The sequence below is a fragment of the Lithobates pipiens genome, unplaced genomic scaffold, assembly GCF_037356315.1.
Source record: "Lithobates pipiens isolate NorthernLeopardFrog02 unplaced genomic scaffold, aLitPip1_a1.2 Scaffold_10, whole genome shotgun sequence".
In the NCBI taxonomy this organism is placed as follows: domain Eukaryota; kingdom Metazoa; phylum Chordata; class Amphibia; order Anura; family Ranidae; genus Lithobates; species Lithobates pipiens.
Genome location: NW_027507686.1, coordinates 162408441 through 162432774, shown reverse-complemented (window position 1 = coordinate 162432774; position 24334 = coordinate 162408441). Strand labels below are relative to the sequence as shown.

The 24334-nt window shown below is 42.5% G+C and overlaps 1 protein-coding gene across 1 annotated transcript in view; it reads left to right on the top strand.

Moving 5' to 3' along the window:
- DRD4 (dopamine receptor D4) overlaps window positions 1-24334 on the top strand; it is a 166988-nt gene that overhangs the window by 62332 nt on the left and 80322 nt on the right. The window contains exon 3 of the mRNA XM_077458835.1: window positions 21262-21833. Within this exon, the coding sequence (XP_077314961.1) occupies window positions 21262-21833 (572 nt within the window). The remainder of the gene's footprint in view (window positions 1-21261; window positions 21834-24334) is intronic.

Genomic DNA, 24334 nt, shown 5'->3' with positions numbered 1-24334 from the left:
GGCCGGACTTTGGACATGCCTGCTATAGAGGTACTCTTGATGAAAGCAAGAATTGGCCTTGCTGTAAAAAATTGCAATGATTTGCACCTGTCAAACAGGTGCTGAAAAATTGGTCTTTGGGTGTTAATTGTGCCCATGAAACCTATACCAAAAACATTCTTCCAGATGAAATGATTGAATACCCTCAAAGCTAGGCAGCCTAGAAGTCCAGCAGAGCCACCACATCCCAAAAAGACTTAATCAGTGACATCGGCATCAACTTCCATAAACTTCTTATGGAAACTGTTTACACTATGGATACTCCTCTTTTTCATTGACAGCTTAAGTAAGATATTCCCAGCTGATGATAAGCGAACCTCCCAGAGAAACAGCAGACAGCGACACAGGGGCTTACACTGTGGAGGCGATCCTACCCCTGCAGGGGCAAGGCATCTGGTGAGGACAGTATTAGTATTTTGCACTGGAAACACGCACCGGGGAGCTCTTTATTAGCGGTTACACATGTCCTGCACAAGTCACTCTAATATTCTTTGGGACTTTTTGATTGGACTAATATTAGCATTTTCTGCACTAATAATAATTGCATGTATATTGGATGTTTGGTAGACAGCCTCACTTTTTTATTATATGCACTTATGTATAAGATTTTTGTTGTGTGATTTCAAAGTGGTATATATTTATATGCACGTATATTGATTGTAACACAGTACTTTGAGATTTTTTATCTCCATTTTTTCATCTCCACTTTTCATTTTTTATTTCTCATTTTACTTCTTGATTCAAGCATAATATACAAATTAAGCTATAAGGAGCACAATATCATTCAAAGTTTGTGATTGTTCATGCCTTAAAGGTATAGTGCCAAGTCTACTTTCTCTTTTTTCACTAGTTTATTCCACCCTTTGGGAGGTTATATTAGGTAGAGGTAGCTCATACCCATGGTATCTTGACCTTATCCATAGCGCAATCTCTTTTTTCTTTTTCACTTAGGTGGATGCCTTCTCCTACGCTCCTCTCTTGACAACAGAAGACTCAAAACTACGTTTTGCTACTGGAGTCAGGAAAAGCGTTCAATAAAATCTGCTTTAGCGTGTCCTCAAGAGATTTTATCTTCTGCACTCTCTGTGGGGATGGGAGGAGTTCTGAGACCTTCCCTTTATAACGGTGGTCAAGGAGGGTTGCCAACCAGTAATCATCCTTCTGCTTTATGCCACATATTCTTGGGTCCTTTCGCAGGCTTTGAAGCATGAGATTGCCCATGCTCCTCAAATTGGCAGAGGCATGAGATGCAGACTCCTTGGGGGTCACTCAGGGTGACAGCGTCTGGAACTTCCTACTCCCAGCCATGTACTACTCCCAAGGATGCATCCTTAATGATCAGCCATTGGCGTGGGGAAAAAAAGCAGAGGCGGCCTGAGCCTTTTGTCATGCCGTACTGGCACAGGTACTTGTTGATGGCCCTCTGCTGCATATATAGCCACTGCAGCATTCCCAGAGTTGAGTACCACCTGGTGGGCACATCACAAATCAGGCGGATTCCTGATTTCACTGGATTTCAGCCAACCAAGGGCTGGCTGTGTATGACCACCTGAAATGGCTACAGATTCTTCTGGCCTGCTTTAGTACATCTTGCAACCCTGGGTACATATTTAGGAGACACTGCACCATCAAATTGAGGACATGTGCCAGGCATTTGAGCCCCCACCATTCCTGGCTCCAGCTGGCGTGGTGTGAACCACCTCTGAACCTGTCCCTGCAGAGCTGCAAGAATCTCTGCTCCAGTGTGGTTCCTCTCTCCTAAAAACACCAGCTGAAGCACTGCATGGCACCTTTTAGCCTGACTCTGGGAATAGCCCTTTGAATGCTTAGAGCAGGGGTGCCCAACCAGTGGCCCTCGGAGCCCCCTGAAGTGGCCCGCGACCTCCTTCTGTGGGATGGCAGATTGGCAGGCCCAGATCATGGGTTGCAGAGCTGCCAACCCAGAGCATTTGTGTTGTTAATGAAGCCGGAAAAGCAAGCAGCTGTGGAGTAGAGCTGTAAAAGCTGATGCTTCCTGTATAGCGCTGTTTCTTGCAACAGGCGGAGTGATGCCAAATGCACTCTGCCGGGGGCAGTAACAGCAGGTGATACCTGAATGGAAGACTGTTATTAAAGGTCAGTTTATTATTAAAATTGCAGACTATATATGGGCATATCTGCGCAGTGGTTACTGGGCTGCTCTCAAACTGATCCACAGGTGCAGTGCACCTTCAGCTTACCTGAACTGAGGCATAGACTTCTGTTATTACCTGCGGGTTTGGTGAGCTTTCAGAAAGTGCACCACACCTGCAGGATATAATAGAAGTCTATGGCAAAGTGCAGCTAACCCACAGGAAAGACACAGGTGCACTGCGCTGCATTAGTGTGAAAGGACCCTTTCACACAATCGGTCTAACTAAATCAGACCCTCCATTCACCTCTATGAAACGGCAGATGTAAACAGATTTGTGTCCTTTTACACCCGCCTACCTCCAATCTGATTCGCAAAAAAACAAACCAAAAAAACAAAAACAGAAGGGGATCAATCCCCTTCCGTCAGGGCAGATCGGAGGACCCATAGAGTAGAGGTGGCTGTTTCCGTGTCCGCTGTCATCCGCCTGCTCTGCTCATTGTGGCCCGCGACCGGTTACCAAGTCGCTTAAGTGGCCCTCGCACTTCAAAAGGTTAGGCACCCCTGGCTTAGAGAGTACCTGATGTTCATAGGACAATTCTGCAGAGGAGGGCATGGAGGTAGCGGAGGAGGAGGAGGGGATAGAGCTCACAGGTCAGGCATCATCACCACCAGTTGTATGGAGACGCGGGGGCATAACAAGCTGCAGCACCAAGCCCTGTCCTGCATCCTTTTGAGTTGCAAGCAGCGTTACCCAGTGTGCTGTGAATGAAATATATTGTCCCTGCCCATGCTGGGTGGACCACGTGTCAGCAGTAAGGTGGATTTTACCGATGACTGCCTTGCCCAATGATGCCAGAACATTCCCTTCCATGTGATGATAGAGAGATGGAACAGGCTTGTGTGAAAAGTAGTAGCGACTGGGAACCTGCCATTGTGGTACAGCACATTGTGCAAATTCACGGAAGGGGGCAGAATCCACCAGGCTAAAAGGCAGAAGTTGGAGAGTCAACAGCTTTGACAAGCTTGCATTCAGATGCTGGGCATGTGGGTGGCAGGGACTGTATTTTTTTTCCTGCCTACAGTCTACAGCTGGTGGTGTGTTGCTGGCAGATGTGCTGCTAGGACCTGGGACACCCTGTGCTATACCATCATCCTGGTCAGTGGAGGCTACTGAGAGGTAATGGCTAGGTATCACAGGGACAAACTGAAGTGGGTTAGGAGGATAGACAGATTTGTGCCCCTTTTGTGTGGCTTTTAGGTGCTCTTGCTAATAGACTGAATGGTTGGGCATTAAATACCTTGTTAAAGCGGGGTTCCACTGCTTCCGACAATTTTTTTTTGGGGACATTTAAAAACAAATTAGAGTTTAAATATGTTACTCACATGTTCCAGTTTTTGTTCTTTGCACATTGCTTTTTGTCAATAAAAGACTGCTTTATAAAAAAGATCTACAATGTTGTCATCTTGCCTGTGGGCCCGCCTGAGGAGCCAGGTGAATAGTGGCCCAGCATGGAGCATGTTCCGACAGTGACCTAGCATGGTACCCAGTGTCTTCCAACTGGGGGAGCAGAACATCCAAGACAATAATCTATTCGGGACATAGTGGAGTGTGTTGCTGAGAAACATGAGAAGGTCCGGTCGTCAGGGTGTTTATAGCTCCATGTGTCAGTCAGGGAAAATTCAGTGAGGGTGCGGCCCATTCGAGAAGCACTGGGGAGCGGTGTAGTCAGATTTGGGTGCAGTCTGTCCTTGGCTGGGTTCAGAACCATATTAAAATCCCCAAGCCAGATGGCTGGGGCAGTAGGATGCTGTGCCATATATGACAAACCCTCGGTCACCAGGCTAGCAGTATATGGAGGTGGTATATAAAAGGCCAGGATGAGATATTGTTTACCGTACATGGTGCAATGTAAAAAAATTAACCGGCCCTGGAGATCCGTTTGCACAGATAATAGATTGAATTGCGTTGTTTTGGTTATTAAAATGTATACGCCACGGCAGTAGGGAGTATGCATAGCATGATATGCCCACCCTATCCACAGGCATCTCAATGCCAGCTGAATTTGGCCGGTGTCTCGACTAGTACTATTGTGTCTGCCTGGTAGGATTTGAGGCAAGCAAATACCGCTGTTCGATTAAGCTTGTCCCGGACCCCACGAACGTTCCTGGTGAATAATTTAATGGTGGCCATGTGTTATTGAGATAAATTTCACCCCATAAGGGTATCTTGCTGGTCCCCAGGGCAGGGTCACTCCCGCACTCTTTGGATATGCGCAGACTGAAACGATGTAGTAACCAACTTTGCCAGTTATGCCAATAACTCGTACAACTTACTACTATACAAACATTTAACCGTACCTCATATTTACCCCTCCCCCCCATCCCAGCCCTCAGCTTCCCCAACTTTGCTGGAGCATTCATCCCGTAACTTTTACGAAACTGTCTACCCAACATACAAATCATTTAGTGCAGACTAGTCTGCATCAACCTCTCTATCACCCGCTTGCAGCTTCCAAGCCACGCAGGTGGCGGTCAATGTATCTACCCAACTAGGGGGTGAACATTCGCTGCTCTCGGTTTTGGTTGTAGAGCTGGCGATTTACACAGTCTATAGTGCTCACAATCCCACTCTTGGTATATGATAGGGGTATACTGGAGTGAAAAGTGTCTTTCAGGTATTAGATAAAGAGTCAGTCTCCTCCTCCCATAACAGCTATTCAGAAAGTTAAGGTTGCTGGTTATGTTGGAAGACAGAGCAAATATTGCATCCGGCCATTGGTCTTTTTTGCCCATCTCGCTGAAGATGGTATAAAGGCAACAATGCCAGCATGAGTCTAGTAAGGTGGAGGTGGGAGGATGCAGTGCTCTGAGCCAACAGTAAACACAACCAACAATGTGCACAGTCTGGGTAGCACCGCTCCCCTCTAGTGTTCTGTTGCTGTGACTGGGCTATAAGCAAATGTCAAGTATGGCGACACCAAAGTAGAAGAGTTATCCTTATAGGGACAAAGTACTAGTCAGCTTTACCCTTGCAATAGATGAAAATGTTACTCTCCACTAGGCCAGATGGTTTCTATCCACTTCTCTCTGGTCCAGCCAAGCCGAGGCTAGTGCCAGGTCCTCGAAGAAATACGTTCGATCCTCTCCTACAATACAGAGCCTCGCTGGAAATAGCATGGTGTATTTCAAGTGGTGGGCCCTCAGACACCGCTTGACATTCACGAAGCACGCCCTCTGTTTCTGGACCTCCGCCGAAAAGTCCGGGAATACCATCACGTGCCCCACCTGGAAGGGGATATTACCCTTTTCACGGTTCAAGCACAGAATGGTGTCACGGTCCCAGTAATTTAATAGTTTGGCAAAAAAATGTGCATGGCAGAGCCCCTTCTGGCGGGCGGCGTGAGGGCATATGGTGCGTCCGCTCCACCACAAAAGAGGCAGAGAAGGACTCCCTGCCATAGGTTTAATCAGCAATTTCTCAAGAAAGGTGGGTGGATCTGGCCCCTTAGCACCCTCCAGCAGTCCTATGAAGCGAATGTGTAGGGGTGGGGTGAGCGTGGAAAACTAATACTCCTACAGAGGCAACATCCCAAGAAAATGTATAAATATATTTCAAAAAATGTTTTTTTATAGAACAGAATGGGACGCTAATTGTGTCTCAGAGGAGTATGAAAAAAACAAACAAAACAGATTTATACAAAAGTAAACAGGTTTTGATTAAACTAAAAAACAAAGTTTAAAATACATATACATATACGCGTTTCGTGGTTGAAACTGCTTTGTCAGGGCTTTGAGAATAGCACTGATGAAAGTGTCATATAAATTCTACAAAGAAAACAATATCATACATCATATGATTAATGTAAATACGTAATGATGCAAATGGCTTAGAGGTGTTGACCAACGGTCTATACATACATTTATCATATATATATATATATATATATATATATATATATATATATATATTACAGAAAATGTTGAAACAACTAAAAATACTGCAATAAAAAGCAACAGCAGTCATATTAACTGTATATAACCCCTGATGTGCAGTCATATTTTGCACCTGGTGTGTCTAAATGTAAATGGAATTAACTGTCTAGGTAACATTATAAAATGAGAAAAAATTGGTGTAGCGCTAGTGAATCAATAGGTGTAAAACTCTAAAGCTATATTTGAAGGGGTGGTAATAAAACCAATACTATAAAACACACATGTGAAATAATGTGCAAAGGTAAATAAAAAATGATAATATAAAACGAAAGGTGAAATTAATAATTCACTAAGTATATGGATGCAATATATAAATGCACACAAATCTTAATGGGTATCAGAAACTGAAATATAAATCCCAGCAAACAGTCCACATATGTTAGGTGGTGAAAAGTATCAATGTTGGTCTTCCCAGCAATAGAATCAAATGGCCACACAATTCAATTCAACCCAGAACAACGGCTTGTCTGGAGTAAATAAAAGATAATTGAATACTCTTACCGGAAGAATTGGACACATCTGTCATATGACAGTGGGTCAAAAGTGCTTGAAATCCTAGGTGGTATCAGTCAGGTATTATGCGTTGTTGGCAGGTCCCCGTTAATCACCGTTTTGTCTCCGGATTTCACGATTCACTGGGACTCCTGATATAAATGGGTGGATCATACGTCTCCAGGCTCCACGAGATCCAAACATTCACATTGGAATGCAATCCAAAGTATGGTAGATCATATAAAAAGGGGTTCAAAAAGAAAAAGGGCTCCATATGGTGCAGGCCAGACGATAACCAAAGGGATTATTGGTAAAGTCATAAAAACCATGACATAAAGGCAATGAGTGATCATAAATTAAAATCAAACATGAGAAAAGATATAAAAGCAAGAATACAAAAAAATTTAATAAAAAAATAAATAAATTTCAACAACATACCCCTCAGCTTATTGGAAAGGACTGGTAATGGAAAAACGTTGGATCAGTGGCACGAGTGAGGCCTGGGTGCCCGTGGGAATCTCTCCCCACCTAGACGAACAAAGATGGAGGAGCCCCTATATATGCAGATTGTTGATAAAGAGTAATGAATACAATGACAAAGGGGAAAAAAAAAAAAAGGGGGAAGGGGGGGGGGGATATAATCCTCAAAACAGAATGCATTTTACAAATAGCTCACCAGGTAAATGTACTGAAATGGAAACAGGCTTATTTAACCGGTTCCCGACCAGCGCACGCCGATGTACGTCGGCAGAATGGCACGGGCAGGCATATTGGCGTATAGGTACGTCCAATCTTCAATGCCGCCCTGCCATCGCAAGCGCGCCGCCGGCGGCACGCTCGCTTGCCGGTCGGGATCCCCATGAATCCGGTCGCGGGTCTCGCGGACTCGATCGCCGTGGGCATACCCACGATTGTCTCACAGGATGGCTGAATGGAGGAAATGCCGTGTAAACAGCATTTCTCCATTCTGCCTAGCAACGAGTGACGCTGATCTCTGCTCCATGTGATTGGAGCAGAGATCAGTGTTCACTAAATGAAAGCCCAACCCCCCCCACAGTTAGTAACACACCCCTAGGAACACTTAACCCCTACACTGCCACCCACTGGTTAACCCCTTCACTGCCAGTGTCATTTACACAGGAATCACTGCATTTATATAGCAGTGATTATTGTATAAATGACAATGGTCCCAAAAATGTATCAAAAATGTCCGATGTGTCCGCCACAATGTCGCAGTCACAATAAAAATCGCTGATCGCCGCCATTACTAGTAAAAAAAAATGTAGAAGAATAAGTATCGGCCTAAACTGAGGGAAAAAAATGTTTTTTTATATATTTTTGGGGGATATTTATTATAACAAAAAGTAAAAAAAATGTTTTTTTTTCAAAATTGTCGCTCTATTTTGGTTTATAGTGCAAAAAATAAAAACCGCAGAGGTGATCAAATACCACCAAAAGAAAGCTCTATTTGTGGGAAAAAAAGGACGTCAATTTTGTTTGGGAGCCACGTCGCACGACTGTGCAATTGTCAGTTAAAGCGACGCAGTGCCGAATCGCAAAAAGTGGTCTGGTCTTTGACCAGCAAAATGGTCCGGTCTGTAAGTGGTTAAAGAGTTAAAGCTCCATTGCGAGCAGGCGGATGATTAATTCCCAAACTTCAATCGGTTTCAGTTATAGTGAGAGATGGTGTATGAAATAGACTTTAAAGCACGTCTCAAAAAGGAGAGGTTGACAAATGATGAAAGCCTAATCCAAACAAACAAAAAAAAAGTAGGTCTGAGAGGAAAGGCTGCTTATATTTAAAACAAACAATAAAATAAAAAACAAAAAGGGAATTATATCCTATACCTGTAATCTTATACCCCCAGTCTCCTCACAGCATTCCTCTCACATGGAGGGATGACCCGCTAAGGAGAGACTGGGGGAAAGCATCTTATATAGAGAGTCACAGCTGCCATGATTAGTCCTGTAAGGTGTGGGTGGGAGGAAAGATTCTTGGAGTTGCTCGGATCGCCCCGGAGGGATTGGAGCAAATCCATCTAAACACTAAATGCCGTGGGTGAATGCATGCTGGAAGATTAGCATGCAAATAACCCCCAATCCGCATCCCGATCTTACCGCAGACCAGCTAGTGGGAAGAAGGACAAATCCCACTGTCTCACCTGCCATGGGGGGCAACCATAGGCAGGGAGAGAGCTGATACACGCAGAGAAAGGGGTGGGACGACTGGCACGCCGAGATAGCCTCCAAAACCTTGGCCGTATCATTCGCCGTGTGCTCCGCAGGCGAGGAGGGAGAGTCGCCATCTTGCTCCTCGTGGTCTTTCTCCAGCCGCCTGTATTTGTTTAGCGAGGATGCGGCAGTAGTGCTCCTCTTCAGCGGGGACATGATGAGCGCTGTACCGGAATCCTAAGCCATCAGACCGGAGTGCAATTCAGCTGTTATGGGCTCACAGGATGCTAAAGCAGGATAAACCAAGAGCGGAGCTCTGCTTACTTGCGTCCTACACCATTGCCATCCAGGCCACGCCCCCCGTGGAATAGAATTTTTACATGGACGAGGGTCTCAAAGACAGAGAAGAAGAAGAAGAAAAATCAACTGATCTTCTCAAAAAAAATTCAGGATATCCTTGACACTGCCAACCTCAGCTTCACAAAACGATTATGACAGTGACAAGATAATGGAGGCCTTTCCCTCAGAAGCCTATCCTGTTAGCATAAAAGGATTCCAGATAGGAATGGATCTTCCACTTACGCCTCAGATTGTTTTGTGATGTCAAACAAGACATGTTCACATTTCAAGTATCAACTTGTGACAAGCCCTCCACGAGTTTTGTCTGCTGTGAACAGCACCTACAGTGGTGTGAAAAAGTGTTTGCCCCCTTCCTCATTTCCTGTTCCTTTGCATGTTTGTCACACTTAAGTGTTTCGGAACATCAAACCAATTTAAACAATAGTCAAGGACAACACAAGTAAACACAAAATGCAATTTGTAAATGAAGGTGTTTATTATTAAAGGTGAAAAAAAATCCAAACCATCATGGCCCTGTGTGAAAAAGTGATTGCCCCCCTTGTTAAAACATACTATAACTGTGGTTGTCCACACCTGAGTTCAATTTATATAGCCACACCCAGGCCTGATTATTGCCACACCTGTTCACAATCAGGGCATCACTTAAATAGGAGCTGCTTGACACAGTAAGGTCCACCAGAAGATCCTTAAAAGCTACACATCATGCTGAGACCCAAAGAAATTCAGGAACAATTGAGAAAGAAAGTAATTGAGATCTATCAGTCTGGAAAGGGTTATAAAGCCATTTCCAAAGCTTTGGGAATCCAGCGAACCACAGTGAGAGCCATTATCCACAAATGGCAAAGACATTGAACAGTGGTGAACCTTCCCAGGAGTGGCCGGCCGCCCAAAATTACCCCAAGAGCGCAGCGACGACTCATCCAAGAGGTCACAAAAGACCCCACAACAACGTCCAAGGAACTGCAGGCCTCACTTGCCTCAGTTAAGGTCAGCGTTCATGCCTCCACCATCAGGAAAAGACTGGGCAAAAATGGCCTACATGGCAGAGTTCCAAGGAGAAAACCACTGCTGAGCAAAAAGAACATCAAAGCTCGTCTCAATTTCTCCACAACACATCTTGATGATCCCCAAGACTTTTGGGACAACATTCTGTGGACCGATGAGACAAAAGTGGAACTCTTTGGAAGGTGTGTGTCGAAGTATATCTGGCGTAGAAGGAACACTGCATTTCATAAAAAGAACATTATACCAACAGTAAAATATGGTGGTGGTAGTGTGATGGTCTGGGGCTGTTTTGCTGCTTCAGGACCTGGAAGACTTGCCGTGATAAAAGGAACTATGAATTCTGCTGTCTACCAAGAGATCCTGAAGGAGAATGTCCGACCATCTGTTCGTGTACTCAAGCTGAAACAAACTTGGGTTCTGCAGCAGGACAATTAGACCCCTGTCCAAAAAGAATTGGCCATAATATGTGTATGTGTATGTCAATGTTGTAAGTGTGTCGGGACTCTACAGGTTAAAGGACCACATAAATAGCTGCAGATGGACACCGGTGGCAAGAAAAAGCGCCCAGAGGCGATTCAGTTCGTATAGGTAGCGCTATATAAGTCATTCATTCATTCATTCATTCACAATGAAACACACCAGCAAGTCCACCACCGAATGGCTGAAGAAAAACAAAATGAAGACTTTGGAGTGGCCTAGCCAAAGTCCTGACCTGAATCCTATTGAGATGTTGTGGTATGACCTTAAAAAGGCCGTTCATGCTCGAAAACCCTCTAATGTAACTGAATTAGGACAATTCTGCAAAGATGAGTGGGCCAAAATTCCTCCAGGACGCTGTAAAAGCCTCATTGCACGTTATCGCAAACGCTTGGTTGCAGTTGTTGCTGCTAAGGGTGGCCCAACCAGTTATTAGGTTTAGGGGGCAATCACTTTTTCACACAGGGCCATGATGGTTTGGATTTTTTTTCACCTTTAATAATAAACACCTTCATTTACAAATTGCATTTTGTGCTTACTTGTGTTGTCCTTGACTATTGTTTAAATTGGTTTGATGTTCCGAAACACTTAAGTGTGACAAACATGCAAAGGAACCGGAAATGAGGAAGGGGGCAAACACTTTTTCACACCACTGTATGATCCTCTGGGTTACATAATTCCCTTTACTGTTAAATGGTAAGATACTTCTAAGACAGCTAAGAAGATACCCCATTACCCAGAGAGAAACAACTAAGATAGGAATCATGGAAAGAGTCCCTGAAAGCACTAGAACAACTTCACATACCGTGCTCTTACATTTTGGCATCCTTAACGAATGCCACCAGAAGAGAGATGCATGTTTTCTCTGATGTTTCATTGAATAATAGTTGTGGTAACCTACCTCAAGGTTATAGGTCCACTAGACAAAGCAAATGTGGGTTTTATCCTTGGTAAGGCCAAGCTGAAACCAAAACCAGCACATACCATTCCAAGGCTTTAACTCAGTTCCACCGTATTAACAGCTGAAATGACTGAGCTTAGAAAACTCTTTTCACACTTACACAGACAGCAGGATAGTGTTTGGGATACTTTCGCAAGCAAATAAAACAGTTGTATGTGTATGTCAGTAACAGAATCAAATGCAAGAGAAAGTTCTACACTATATGTGTATGGGCCTCAACCGAGCTGATCCCAGCACCTGTGCAATACCAGCCGCAGCATTTCTGGACATTTCATGGTCATGCCCACCTGAATTCTTGAATGATGACTGCATCACAATTCACAATGATTCTACATTTGAACTGGTTGATCCTGAGTCTGACAAGGAAATCAGAACTAATACAGTTACACTCGTCTTTGTGAAGTCAGACTCAACATTTTGAACGCTTCTGTACAAGCTATCACACAACTTATCTATCTTGAACATTTTGCAACCCATAATGAAGACCACGAAGGGTGAGGTAGCTGGCACATCTGCAAAGGACCTCCCACCAAGGGAAGAAGATTCATCTTCTTCTAAACCAACAACTTGATCCAAAGGGAGCTAATAAGGGCTAGTGCATGTTGCTGCCTTCCCCTCTGAAGATAGACTCATGTACTGTCTTCTGTACCATCTTACAGACAGTATAATGACTTATACAGGTTTTACAGTTATGTTATTTGCGAGGGATATCATGTTACATGCACATTGTCTGTGTGCCCTTAAAATGTTGTCCCTACCTCACTTCATAGTTAGGAGATGCTCTATGTAGTTAGCCCCACCTTTCTTCTTCATACTTTAGCCTTCATTCAGCACATGTACTGTATTCTGTTGAAGGTAGACACACCATGATTTATTTACCTATCTGATCTATCTGATGTTCTTATGTTATGATCTGCACACATTTTTTGATTAAAGCTTTTTACGATCTGCAAGATGTCATTTGGCTCAAGTCACCGTCTGCCAAGCTACCTTGACTGTAAATGAAACCTATCTTACCACAATTAGCTCAGTTATAGAGATCACACTTTAAGCGCTTAGATTGGTGAAGCAGAACAGAGAGCATGCGACAGAGAGCTTAATGCTGCGTACACACGACCGGACTTTTCGAGGCACTAGGTCCGACGGTCTTTCCAACGGATTTTCGGCAGAGTTCCGACTGACTTTCTGAATGAGCGGACTTGGCCACACACAATCACACCAAAGTCTGATGGATTCGAACGTGACGGCGTATGACTGGATTAGAATAAGGAAGTTCATAGCCAGTAGCCAATAGCTGCCCTAGAGTCGGTTTTTGTCCGTCGGACTAGCATACACACGAACAGATTTCTCGGTCCATGTTCTATTTGTAAAGTCCGCCAGATTTTTGGCAAGCAAAGGTCCAATGGAGCCCACACAAGATCGAATTGTCCAACAAAATCGTTCCGTCGGACCTTTGCTGTCATAAAGTCCGGTCGTGTGTACGCAGCATTAGTTGCAGGAGATTGTGGTAGAAAAGGCAAAGTATTGACGCCCCAAATTGCCCAAATAAGGACCCTTTTATATCAGTTTCATCAGCTGTTATTTTTTGAAAACTAGCCAATAAAATAAAAATAGGCTTTCCAAGTAATATTGCACTAGGATAGGTGATCAGCCAAACAATGAGATAGAGAGTAGCTGTAACTTGCGGTATGCTAAACAGGTGAAAAGATAGAATAAACAATGCAAAACAAGATAAGAATAGCAAAGCACATGCATACACTGCACAGTAATACAAAACAGATTAAGAAAGTAGCACAAACATGGACATTTCACAACAATGTGCACTATACAAAAGTATTGGGACGCCTGCCTTTACACGCAGGGGTGAAGGTGCTTGCTATTAGGCTTTGGTCTAGTTGCCTACCTGCTGGTTCTAACAATGGAGGGCTGCTCACCTGTTTGCAGACCATTTGCCCATCTGCCTCTGCTTCATAAGGTATGACCTTCCTGAGCTGTTGAGAGAGAGAAGCAGAGGAACCTTTTCTGGGTGTAACAAGGAACCCAGGAGGTTGTGGTAAAAGAGCTAATGCGGTCTGCACCTGCATCTGAACATGTTGAGAAAATGAGCCACTCTACTGCAATATTATTATGTGAAATCGTATATGATATTTTATTGGTTGGATTTACTTTAACTTTGCTTGAGTTCTTTGCCCTGCCTGTGTGTACAAAGACCAATATCTGCCCACAACAAGTGATTGATAGTTTTTCAATTGTCAACACCTCAGACGCTTTGTTTCTAATAAAATTTGATCTTTTCCCTTTATTTTTTGTAAAAGATAACTTTTATATTGGGTTCATTAAAATGGTATAGGCAGTTGTTGCTGACAGTCTGTTCAAGAGCTGCTTTTTTTGCAGCATGTCACTGCTTGCTTTGAGAAAAAAAAATGAAAAAAGTAAAAGCACTATGCACCCGAAAGACCACAAAACCCTACCCAACTGCACCACAATGCCCTGTCCTATACCCATAAACCCATAGCCCTTGTACACACGGTTGGACATTCCAATGGAAAACGTCTGATCGGGCCGTGTTGTCGGATAATCTGACCGTGTGTGGGCTCCATCGGACTGTTTCCATCGGAATATCCGACCGACAAAGTTTTAGAGCTGGGCTATAAAATTTTCCGACAACATGATCCGATTAGACTTTGTCTGATCGTTTGTACAGAATTCCCATCAGATAAAGTGCCATGCATGCTCAGATCAAATTCCTAGACCAAAGCTATTGGCTACTAGCCTGAACGTAGTCCCGTCGTAACGAAATAACGTCATCACATTATGTACGATCGGATTTTCGGACAACTTTGCCCGACCGTGTGTATGTAACACCAGTTTCGGACAAAATCCGTCGGATTTTGGTTGTTGGAATGTCCGGCCCTGTGTACAAGGGCATAAAGTGTAAGTTACAAAGTTTTAGTTACAGTCTAGCTGTCTTTGCCCATAGTTGCAGGGATAGCTTTAGGAGGGAAAAAATATATATAAAATAAATAAATAAAAACATGAAAATTATAAAAAAAATTTAAAAAAAATGTGTACATTTAAAAGGGTTTTAGCTTTTCTTTTTATTGAAACTTTCCTATTGCTTTAAAGCGGTTCTCCACCCTAAAGTGGAAGTTCCGCTCATCTGATACCTCCCCACTTCGGTGCCACAATCGGCACCTTTCAGGGGGGAGGGGGGTGCATTTACCTGGATAATACCAGGTATCTGCACCCACTTCCGGGACAGACCCCGTAGACCGCCGCAGATGCCCCCCCCCCCATTGTGTTCTGGGAAACACACAGTTCCCAGGACACAGCGGGGACCAGCAGAGATGCTCAGCGCGACTCGCGCATGCACAGTAGGGAACCGGGCAGTGAAGCCGCAATGCTTCACTTCCCGATTCCCTGACAGAGGATGGCGGCGGGGCAGCAGAGAGACAAGCGATCGCTCGTCATATGCCGCCGATATCGCTGGACCCTGGGACAGGTAAGTGTGATTTTATTAAAAGTCAGCAGCTGCAATATTTGTAGCTGCTGGCTTTTAATATTTTTTTTAAAGGTGCAGAACTGCTTTAAAACTGTTGTGGCTACTACTTCCACTATTCAATTGAGGCCTATTACTGCTGAAAAAAAATAGCATTGGAGCCAAAAACTACCTTGGAGTTCTGCTGCTGTATTTAAGCTAAGCTAAAAATAAAAGTAAAAAAAATAACACTAAAGCCAAATATGCATTGCCAGTGTATGCTATTCCTGAAACTGTTTGTGAAAAACGTACTGTTCTATAACACCACTTGCAGCTTTAAAGTGGAAGTAAACTCCCCTATTGTTTTCAGCCAAGGAAGCTGCCATCTTTGCCTCTGTTTAATCTTCAACTGCTATGGTGCTGCACATGTGATTCGTTATGACACCAGCCATTGGATGGTTTGATAGTTTGGCTGGGAGCACAGCCAATGTGCAGTTAGCATTCCCGGCATGCCTTTTTTTTTAAATTGTTTAAATCCATGGGTTTACTTCCACTTTAAAGAGGAAGTAAACCCTGATGAGTTTACTTCCTTTTTCATTCCCTGCAAAGGCAAAGCATAATGGACTACTATGCATCGCATAGTAGTCCATTATGTGTCACTTACCTGACACAGGAGCCAGCGAAGTTGCCGCTGTCCCCTGTAGTCCGGCGCATCCATCTTGTTGGTGGGGTCTCGCAGCTCCGCCGCTGTCATTCGGCGAAGCCGCGATGACGTCACTCCTGCGCATGCGCACGGGAGCCAACACGCGGGCAGCTCCGTCGCGGAGAATGCCGCGCTCAGTGCGCCTGCGCGCCGCTGTCTACGGTGCCCGTTTTCGCGCAAATATCTCCTAAACCTATATGGTATTGATATTGCTTGGACCTACAGGTAAGCCTTAATCTAGGCTTACCTGTAGGTCAAAGTGGTTTGTAAGGGTTTACAACCACTTTAAGCATGTTTTTGAAATGATTTGTGCATTTTCAACATGAAAAGACCCTCTCCTTGATGCACTTTTATTTTTTTTGCATTCATACTGTATATTTTCCACATGGCAATGCCCTGCTCCCCATACCCATTTTTAACAATATTTGCCTAGTAGCCTTGAAAATTTTGTTTCAAAATTCACCTATAACACCACCACCAAATAGACCTCAATGGGGGTTCATTGCTAGGTTAGTGTTTCACTGTTTCACAGACCTTACCATTATGGATGAGCAAATCTTTCTGGGTCAGATTTGCAGGGGGGGGGCATATCTAACCTGGCAGATTTGCCCATCCATACTGATCTGGCTATGGAATCCACCCATTGCCATGCGCTGTCAAGGAAAACAAGGCAGACATGATGGGGGACTAGTCTTTTAGTTCATCCGAAGGTTCCACCTACCACACTACAAAACTCCTTGTGTCTGAGATTATCTGTGTGACAGGTGCAGTGGCCAGGGAGGGAGCTCAGTAATGCTGCTCTGCACTGAGGATGGAGGATGTTTGAGGATGCAAACACCAATTTTGGTGCAAAGGAATATTTAAAAATGTATTTACAAAATTTTCTTCCTGCATAAGTCTTTGCAAACAGCCCTAATAGGTTCTTGCAGAGAATCCTTCCCATGTTGTGGCCAGCCCACTTTGGATAATAATAGATATCATAGTTTCCCAAATACTTTTGCAGGGTTTTCATAATGTGTATTTCTTTACTTAGCTTTGCGCTCACCAAGGAGCACGTTTGTCACGTACCTGGTTGGAGGTCAAAGTGCTGAGAGGGCTTCCCTTGTGGCTAAGTGCAGAGCACCCCTAAAGGTGGTGGTAACAGGGAGTGCTATGCTCAAAGAAGCAGGGGTTGCCAGCTGCCACAGGCTGAGGTGATGAGGAGGATGCATTACTGGGAAGAAGTCTCTCAGGAGTAACAGATGAGACTTGGCAGAATGGAGAGTCAGGAGCAGAGTCAGGAGCCAGGCCAGTATTCATGCACAGAACAGCAGCCAGTTGTAAGGCAGCAAGCAGAGTCAGATGTCAGCTGGGGTCATACACTGGTAATAAGGCAGCAGCGGAGTCAGAAGAGCAAGCCAGAGGTCATACACAGATCAGCAGGCAGAAGCAGAGTCACTGGAACAAGCCGAGGGGCAAAGCCAGGAATGGAGATAGGACATATCAATGGCAAGCCTGGTCAGTAACAGGAAATCCAGTAATATCAGGAACAGGAACTCAGGAAAACATGGGTGAGCTGAAAACCACCCAGCAACTAGTGGCTCATGCTGTTGGCTTTAAATAGGCCACTGGCACATGAATCTTCACGGCCATTCGTGCCCATGGCATTGGCGAATTTCTATGTGCCAATCTGCAATTCCGCTGGGCATTAGCAGATGTGCCAGTTCTTTTGCAAACTGTTTTCTGACAACATTCAACAGTGCTCTTACCACTCCAGCTGCTTACAGAGTTCTCTCTCTGTCTCATTACACTATTACCTGTAAAAATGCTCTGCTACTTATCTGTACACATAACCAGGAAGGATCATTTTTTTCTTGCCCAAAATGGCAGGCTAATTGGAGAAATTCAGTGATTGGCTAATCATAGTTTATATAGAAAATTAACTTCTTAGTCTTTATTTTTGGAAAAATATAGTATACAGATAAGTTCATATGTTCCATTTGTGCTCACATCTCTATGAAACCACACCTTCCCCTTAGAAAAACGATATGTGTATGGGGGTAAGTTCCCCCGCATTCCAACCTACTAACACTTCATTTAGCATTTCCATTTTTTAACACTAACTTCACTACTTAGCTTTAACTTGGCTTCATGAGTTGCTTGTGGTGTTTATGCTTTTCAAGAGCAAAAGATTGGTATAGCATAGCCTATGTACAGTACAGCAAAACCTTGATTTCAGAGTAACTTTGTTTGACAGCAGTTTGCAAGACAAGCAACATTTTTAAATAAATTTTGACTTGCTATACAAGCGATGTCTTGACATACAAGCAGCGTCATATCACAACTGAGTATTAAAGAGAATAGAGGCGCCTCTTAGTGTAGCAATATGGTTACATTTAATGAAGGTATAACATTTAGCAACTGATATGGTTGATGATTAAAACGGGCACATCTACGTTTGCAGGCATCCGGGGTAAAGCTGTCCATCCTCCTCACCGCCATTGACGTCATCCCTTCAGTGCTGCGCTCCACAAGCGGTTCAAGCCTCAGGTTCAGATTGCTCTACTGCAGGATAGTCTTCCCGATCATGGTTGCAGACTGACAGCGGTGAGAGCCGGAGGTGTGGGGGATGGTCTATGTGGACAGCTTTACTCCAGATACCTGTGCCATGTGCCTCTTTTAATCACCAACCATATGAGTTGCTAAATGTTTTACCTTAATCAAAGGTAACCATATTGCACTTAGAGGCACCTCTCTTCTCTTCTATACTCTGTAGCTGCTGCTGGATTTTGCTTCTAATCCCTTGTGGAGGTTGCCATTTGTGACTGGAAATGTTATGGGTACACAACCTATTACATTGCTATAATCTTTTTTTATGGACTATAAACTGAAGGACTTATATAAATGGTTGTGGAACGAATCATCTGAGTATCCGTGATTTATTATGGGGAAATTTGCTTTGATGCACAAGTGCTTTGGATTATAATCCTGTTTCCGTAACAAATTATGCTCGCAATCCAAGGTTTTACTGTATATGGTTTATCCTTATATCATGCGTTTTCTGCTAAAAGGTTGCCACCCATTCCTTTGTCAGATTTCTGCATTTCTCTTCATTCTCTTTTAGTCTTCCATTTAGAGTCCAAGAGGCAGGTCAGTTCTGTCGATGTCAGAAGGTGTGATATACTGTATGTTGTATTCATGATATAAGAATGTAACATTTTGTACAACTATGATCCTGGTGGCACACACAGATCAGTATGATTTATAGTAATTCATTTACACAGGGTAGATTGAGTAGCGTGGCTACAGCTGGTAAACCCATATACCTTCATACTGCCTATCACATCCATAGATTGACTCAACTGATAATCCCTGTGATATACTAATATTCTGCTTGGTTATAAGCTAAAACAGATAGAGCCACCTTTGCATCCTAGTAATTTGACATACATAGTTACATAGTAGGTGAGGTTGAAAAAAGAAAAACAAAATCCATCAAGTCCAACTTATGTTTGTTATTATATGTCAGTATTTCATTGTATATCGCTGGATGTTGCGGTCGTTCAGGTGCTTATCTAATAGTTTTTTGAAATTATCGATGTTCCCCGCTGAAACCACCGCCTGTGGAAGGGCATTCCACATCCTTGCCGCAATTACAGTAAAGAAACCTCTACATAGTTTAAGGTTAATCCTCTTTTCTTCTAATTTTAATGAGTCGCCATGTGTCTTATTAAACTCCCTTCCATGGAACATTTTTATCCCTGTTGTGGGGTCACCAGTACGGTATTTGTAAATTGAAATAATATCCCCTCTCAAGCATCTCTTCTCTAAAGAGAATAAGTTCAGTGCTTGTAACCTTTCTTCATAACTGATATCCTCCAGACCCTTTATTAGTTTTGCTGCCCTAGTTTGTACTCTCTCCATTTCCAGTACATCCTTCCTGAGGACTGGTGCTCATAACTGGACAGCATACTCTAGGTGTGGCTGGACCAAAGTCTTGTAGAGCGGGAGAATTATCACTTTATCTCTGGAGTTAATCCCCTTTTTAATGCCAATATTCTGTTTGCTTTGTTAGCAGCAGCTTGGCATTGCATGCCATTGCTGAGTCTATCATCTACTAGGACCCCCAGGTCCTTTTCCATCCTAAATTCCCCCAGAGGTTCTCCCCCCCATCCAAATGCATTATTTTACATTTTTCTACATTAAACCTCATTTGCCATGTAGTTCCCCACCCAAATGATATGTTCAGATCTACTTGCAAGGTTTCCACATCCTGCAGAGAAGTTATTGCCATGCTTAGATTAGTATCATCTGCAAATTTATCTCATAAATCCAGGTGAAAATGGATTGCAGTGATAATGAATTACTGGGGTATATGTGAGCTTGTATAAATTCAGTACAAATATTTATTGAGACTACAATCTTTAGTTTTTGAATACAATAAGACAATTGCATGCATTCACCATGTGTATGTAAAAAATATAACATTTGAACAATAAAGATTTAGAAATATCAGTGTCATTCCCTTATGAGACCATATTTGCAGGAATTGCAAGTCAAATAACACTAACTCTGTGCATTATAAACTGAATCATCTATATAATTTCCAGACTATCCCGGAAATGTAGATAGATATGTTAATCAGGTCTCTAAATGAGGCGACATAAAAGAACATAAGTTGACGAGGGTCAGCCTTATAAAAGTAAAGAAGGGAAGAGAAAGAAAAAAGAAACATGGGTATAACTAGAAGCAGTAACAAAGAAAAGAGGAAACATTAGGAAAGAAAGGTATCGCTCCTCCTGGGTCACACGAGTCTTGGAATAAATATTGTCCTACGGATACAATATTTATTATGGAGGTGTCTGAAATGAACTCTGTTAACTTAAGAGAGTATGTTGTTTCCTAATAAATAGCTTATTTTGCATTATTACGAAGCACACTGAAGAACTTGTGATATTTTATCATATTCCCTGAAAAAATTTTTTTTTCAAACTGATAAGGACATTGTGTATAGAAGTTGATTTACTAAAAATAATTTGTTGGTTTTGCAATATGAATGTTCCATTCGTTGAGTGAATACAGTGAAGTTCTGTTCACTTTAAATACTCATGTGCAAGTAAAAAAAATTCTGCTCTCAATTTTTTTCCGTCGGAAATTCCAACGGAAAAAGCCCACTAGAGCCCACACACGATCGGATTTTCTGACAACATAATCCGATCGGACTTTTCCCGTTGGAATTTCCGACCGTGTGTATAAGGCATAAGGGGGGATATCACTTACTTTGGATAGATTTCATCTCACTTCTCTTTGTATTGATAGGACAGGAAAAAACCTCATAAGGGTTTTAACCACTCCCTACTCTATACAGAACAAAAAAAAATCGCTTTATATATAATTATATAATTCTTGTGCTTCATGCAGTTGTAAAGGGTTGAATGGTTTTACCAAATTTTCTGCTGATTAACATAATATTGCTCTTTTATATTTAGGTTCATAGCTGTCTCCATTCCACTGAACTATAACAGACGACAAGTGGATAACCGCCAACTCTTCCTGATCTCCACCACATGGATATTTGCCTTTGCTGTGGCCTCCCCAGTCATTTTTGGGCTTAACAATGTAAAAGACAGGGATCCTACTGAGTGTAAACTGGAAGACAATAATTATGTTGTGTATTCTTCTGTCTGCTCCTTTTTTATCCCATGCCCAATAATGTTAGTTCTGTACTGTGCAATGTTTTATGGACTTCGCAAGTGGGAAGAGACCAGAAAGGCTAAATTACGATGTCATATGTCTCCAAGGCATAAGCCACCAAGCCAGACACTCATATTCGATAAGATTGATCGGATTGAAAGTAGTCCTACAGATAGCAAACTGGATGAAATGCTGTATGACCAGCCGGATTGCCATTTTTCCAAAGCGTATGTGGACAATGGCCATGGGATACAAACTATAGCTTACCCTCATCTCAAATATTCATCAGGTATGGAACCAGAACGGAAACATTCCAAGATCAATGGGAGAGAGAGAAAAGCAATGAGAGTGCTTCCCGTTGTTGTTGGTGAGTTAAGAGTTTAATTTACTAGAATTGTAATTATATGTAAGAAGAATAGCAAGGAATACCTAATGCAGGCACTGCGGGGGGATTGAAAGTTTTAGGTGATTCCCTATTGCTGTCTGCTAATAATACAGAAATGTGCACAAAGTTCATCTCTTATGGTATCCATTCCCAGCATCTGTTTTAAAAACATCTTTATGGTCATTTTCATTTCCTTAGACATCAAAAGTGGAAAGGAAAATATGAAATTATCTTGAAAGGAACCTATTATTGTATGTCAAAAAAATAAGCTTTTAAAAAATATCAACTATAAATGGCAGTCATTTTTAGGTTTTGAGAACCTATAATATATGAGAACTTTCTTAGTTTAGTGACAATGGTAAATCATCTGAAAACCCAACGTCAGCATTGTGCGAAAGGTGACAGAAAGGCCAGCTACTTGGGCAAAAATGATGTAAGATTAGACCCTAATAAGAAAACAAATTTCGAATTTTGGCTTAAAAGTGTTTATTATTAGTTTGCTTAACCACTTCAGCACTGGAAGATTTTACCCCCTTCCTGACCAGAGCACTTTTTACAATTTGGCACTGCATCGCTTTAACTGACAATTGCGCAGGCGTTCAAAGCTGTAATCAAACGAAAATTGTGTCCCTTTTTTCCCACAAATAGAGCTTTCTTTTGGTGTTATTTGATCACCTCTGCGGTTTTTATTTTTTGCACTATAAACAAAAAAAGAGCAACAATTTTGAAAAAAAAAACAATATGTCTTTACTTTTTGCGTATATCCCCCAAATTGTTTAGTTGAGTTCAATATATATTCTTCTACATATTTTTGGTAAAAAATTTTTTCGCAATAAGCATATATTGATTGGTCTGCACAAAAGTTATAGTACTACAAACTATGGGAAAGATTTATGTAATTTTTTTTTTTTACTAGTAATAGCAGTGATCTGCGATTTTTAGCAGTACTGCAACATTGAGACGGACAGATTGGAGACTTTTGACACTTTTTGGGGACCATTGGCATTTATACAGCAATCAGTGCTATAGAAATGCACTGATTACTGTGTAAATGTGACTGGCAGGGAAGGGATTAACACTGGGGGGCAATCAAGGGGTTAATTGTGTGTTCCCTCAGTGAGTTCTAACTGTGAGGGGATGGGACTAGGAGAGGAGACATATTGTTTTTCCTACTTAGTAGGAACTGACGATATGGCTCCTCTTCCCTGACAGCACAGGGATTTGTGTGTTTATGCACACAAATCCCCATGCTAGAGCTTGTACACGCAATTGCCCTCTGGTTGTCACTAAAGAAATAGACGTACCCATACAGGATTTCGCTCAAGGGAGCCATTCTGCCATAGTAGATCTGTGTGCGCCAGTCGGGAACTGGTTAAAAAGACTTTGCCTTTATAGTTTTGCTGTGACATACTGCTGAACATCAATTAACTTATTCCTCCCTTTCTTCTATTTAGTATTATGTTTGAGCTATTTTTTTATGTTTCAAATTTTTAACCATCCAAAGAAAAATGTATTTCTCTTTTTTTTTATCTTACGCATTATAGCAACATAGCAACGTGCTAAAGAATACACAACATTTAAAAAAAAAACATTATTTCAGCTTGTTAAAGTAGTTGTGAAGGCATCATAGGGTGCATAGAGTGGAAGGGTCATAAAGGGCCATTATTAAATAAAAGCAGGGGTGTGTAACACATACAGAGTGCAGGGTTCAAGAGTGCATATCTCACCTGCCAGTTTACAACCAAAACTGAACTTTCCCCAAAACCTTCCCAAACTCAGCCCCAGTAATCAACTTTCCACCCAAATCCCCCTGCTACAAAAATAATAACTGCTGCATTACATATTTTTTAAGACATCATTTATAGAAAATGAATCTGAATGATTGGTCAAAGCAATATACATCTACAATTGGAGAACTGAGGGAACATACGATGAAGGATTTTTTCAAATCCTGTACCACCTGGCTAGGAATTTGTATCCACTTTCCTGGTATGTAAAAAGAATGGATGCTTTGTGCTCAAAAAATAGTATTCAGTCTTTTTGAGTGTTAGAAAATTTGGTCCCAGGTCATTCTTCCAATGTTTAAAGAATGGGGTGTCTGCATTACATACTCTTGACCACTGATCTTTGTATGATATGTTGTCCCTCCCCGCCAAGTAAAAATCTTCTGCAGTGAAAACTTCCCCCCCAAAAATCTTCTGCAGTGAAAACTTCCCCCCCAAAAACACCCATCATTCACCTCTACACTCTTGTCCAAAGCTCACTTTTGAATGCCTGTCATTTTTCATTGATAGCAGCTCACATGTTGACACTGCATCCACCACCTTCAGGGCTCAAGCACACTGTAGAGATACACAAACTATATCTCCTTAAAGCTGAGGTACCAGACCCAGTTGCAGCTCAAACGAGGGCATCGATAACCAATCCCAACAATGTGAGTGCCGTTCCTTCCTTGTCTTGGATGGTTGTGTGGGAGCCAATGG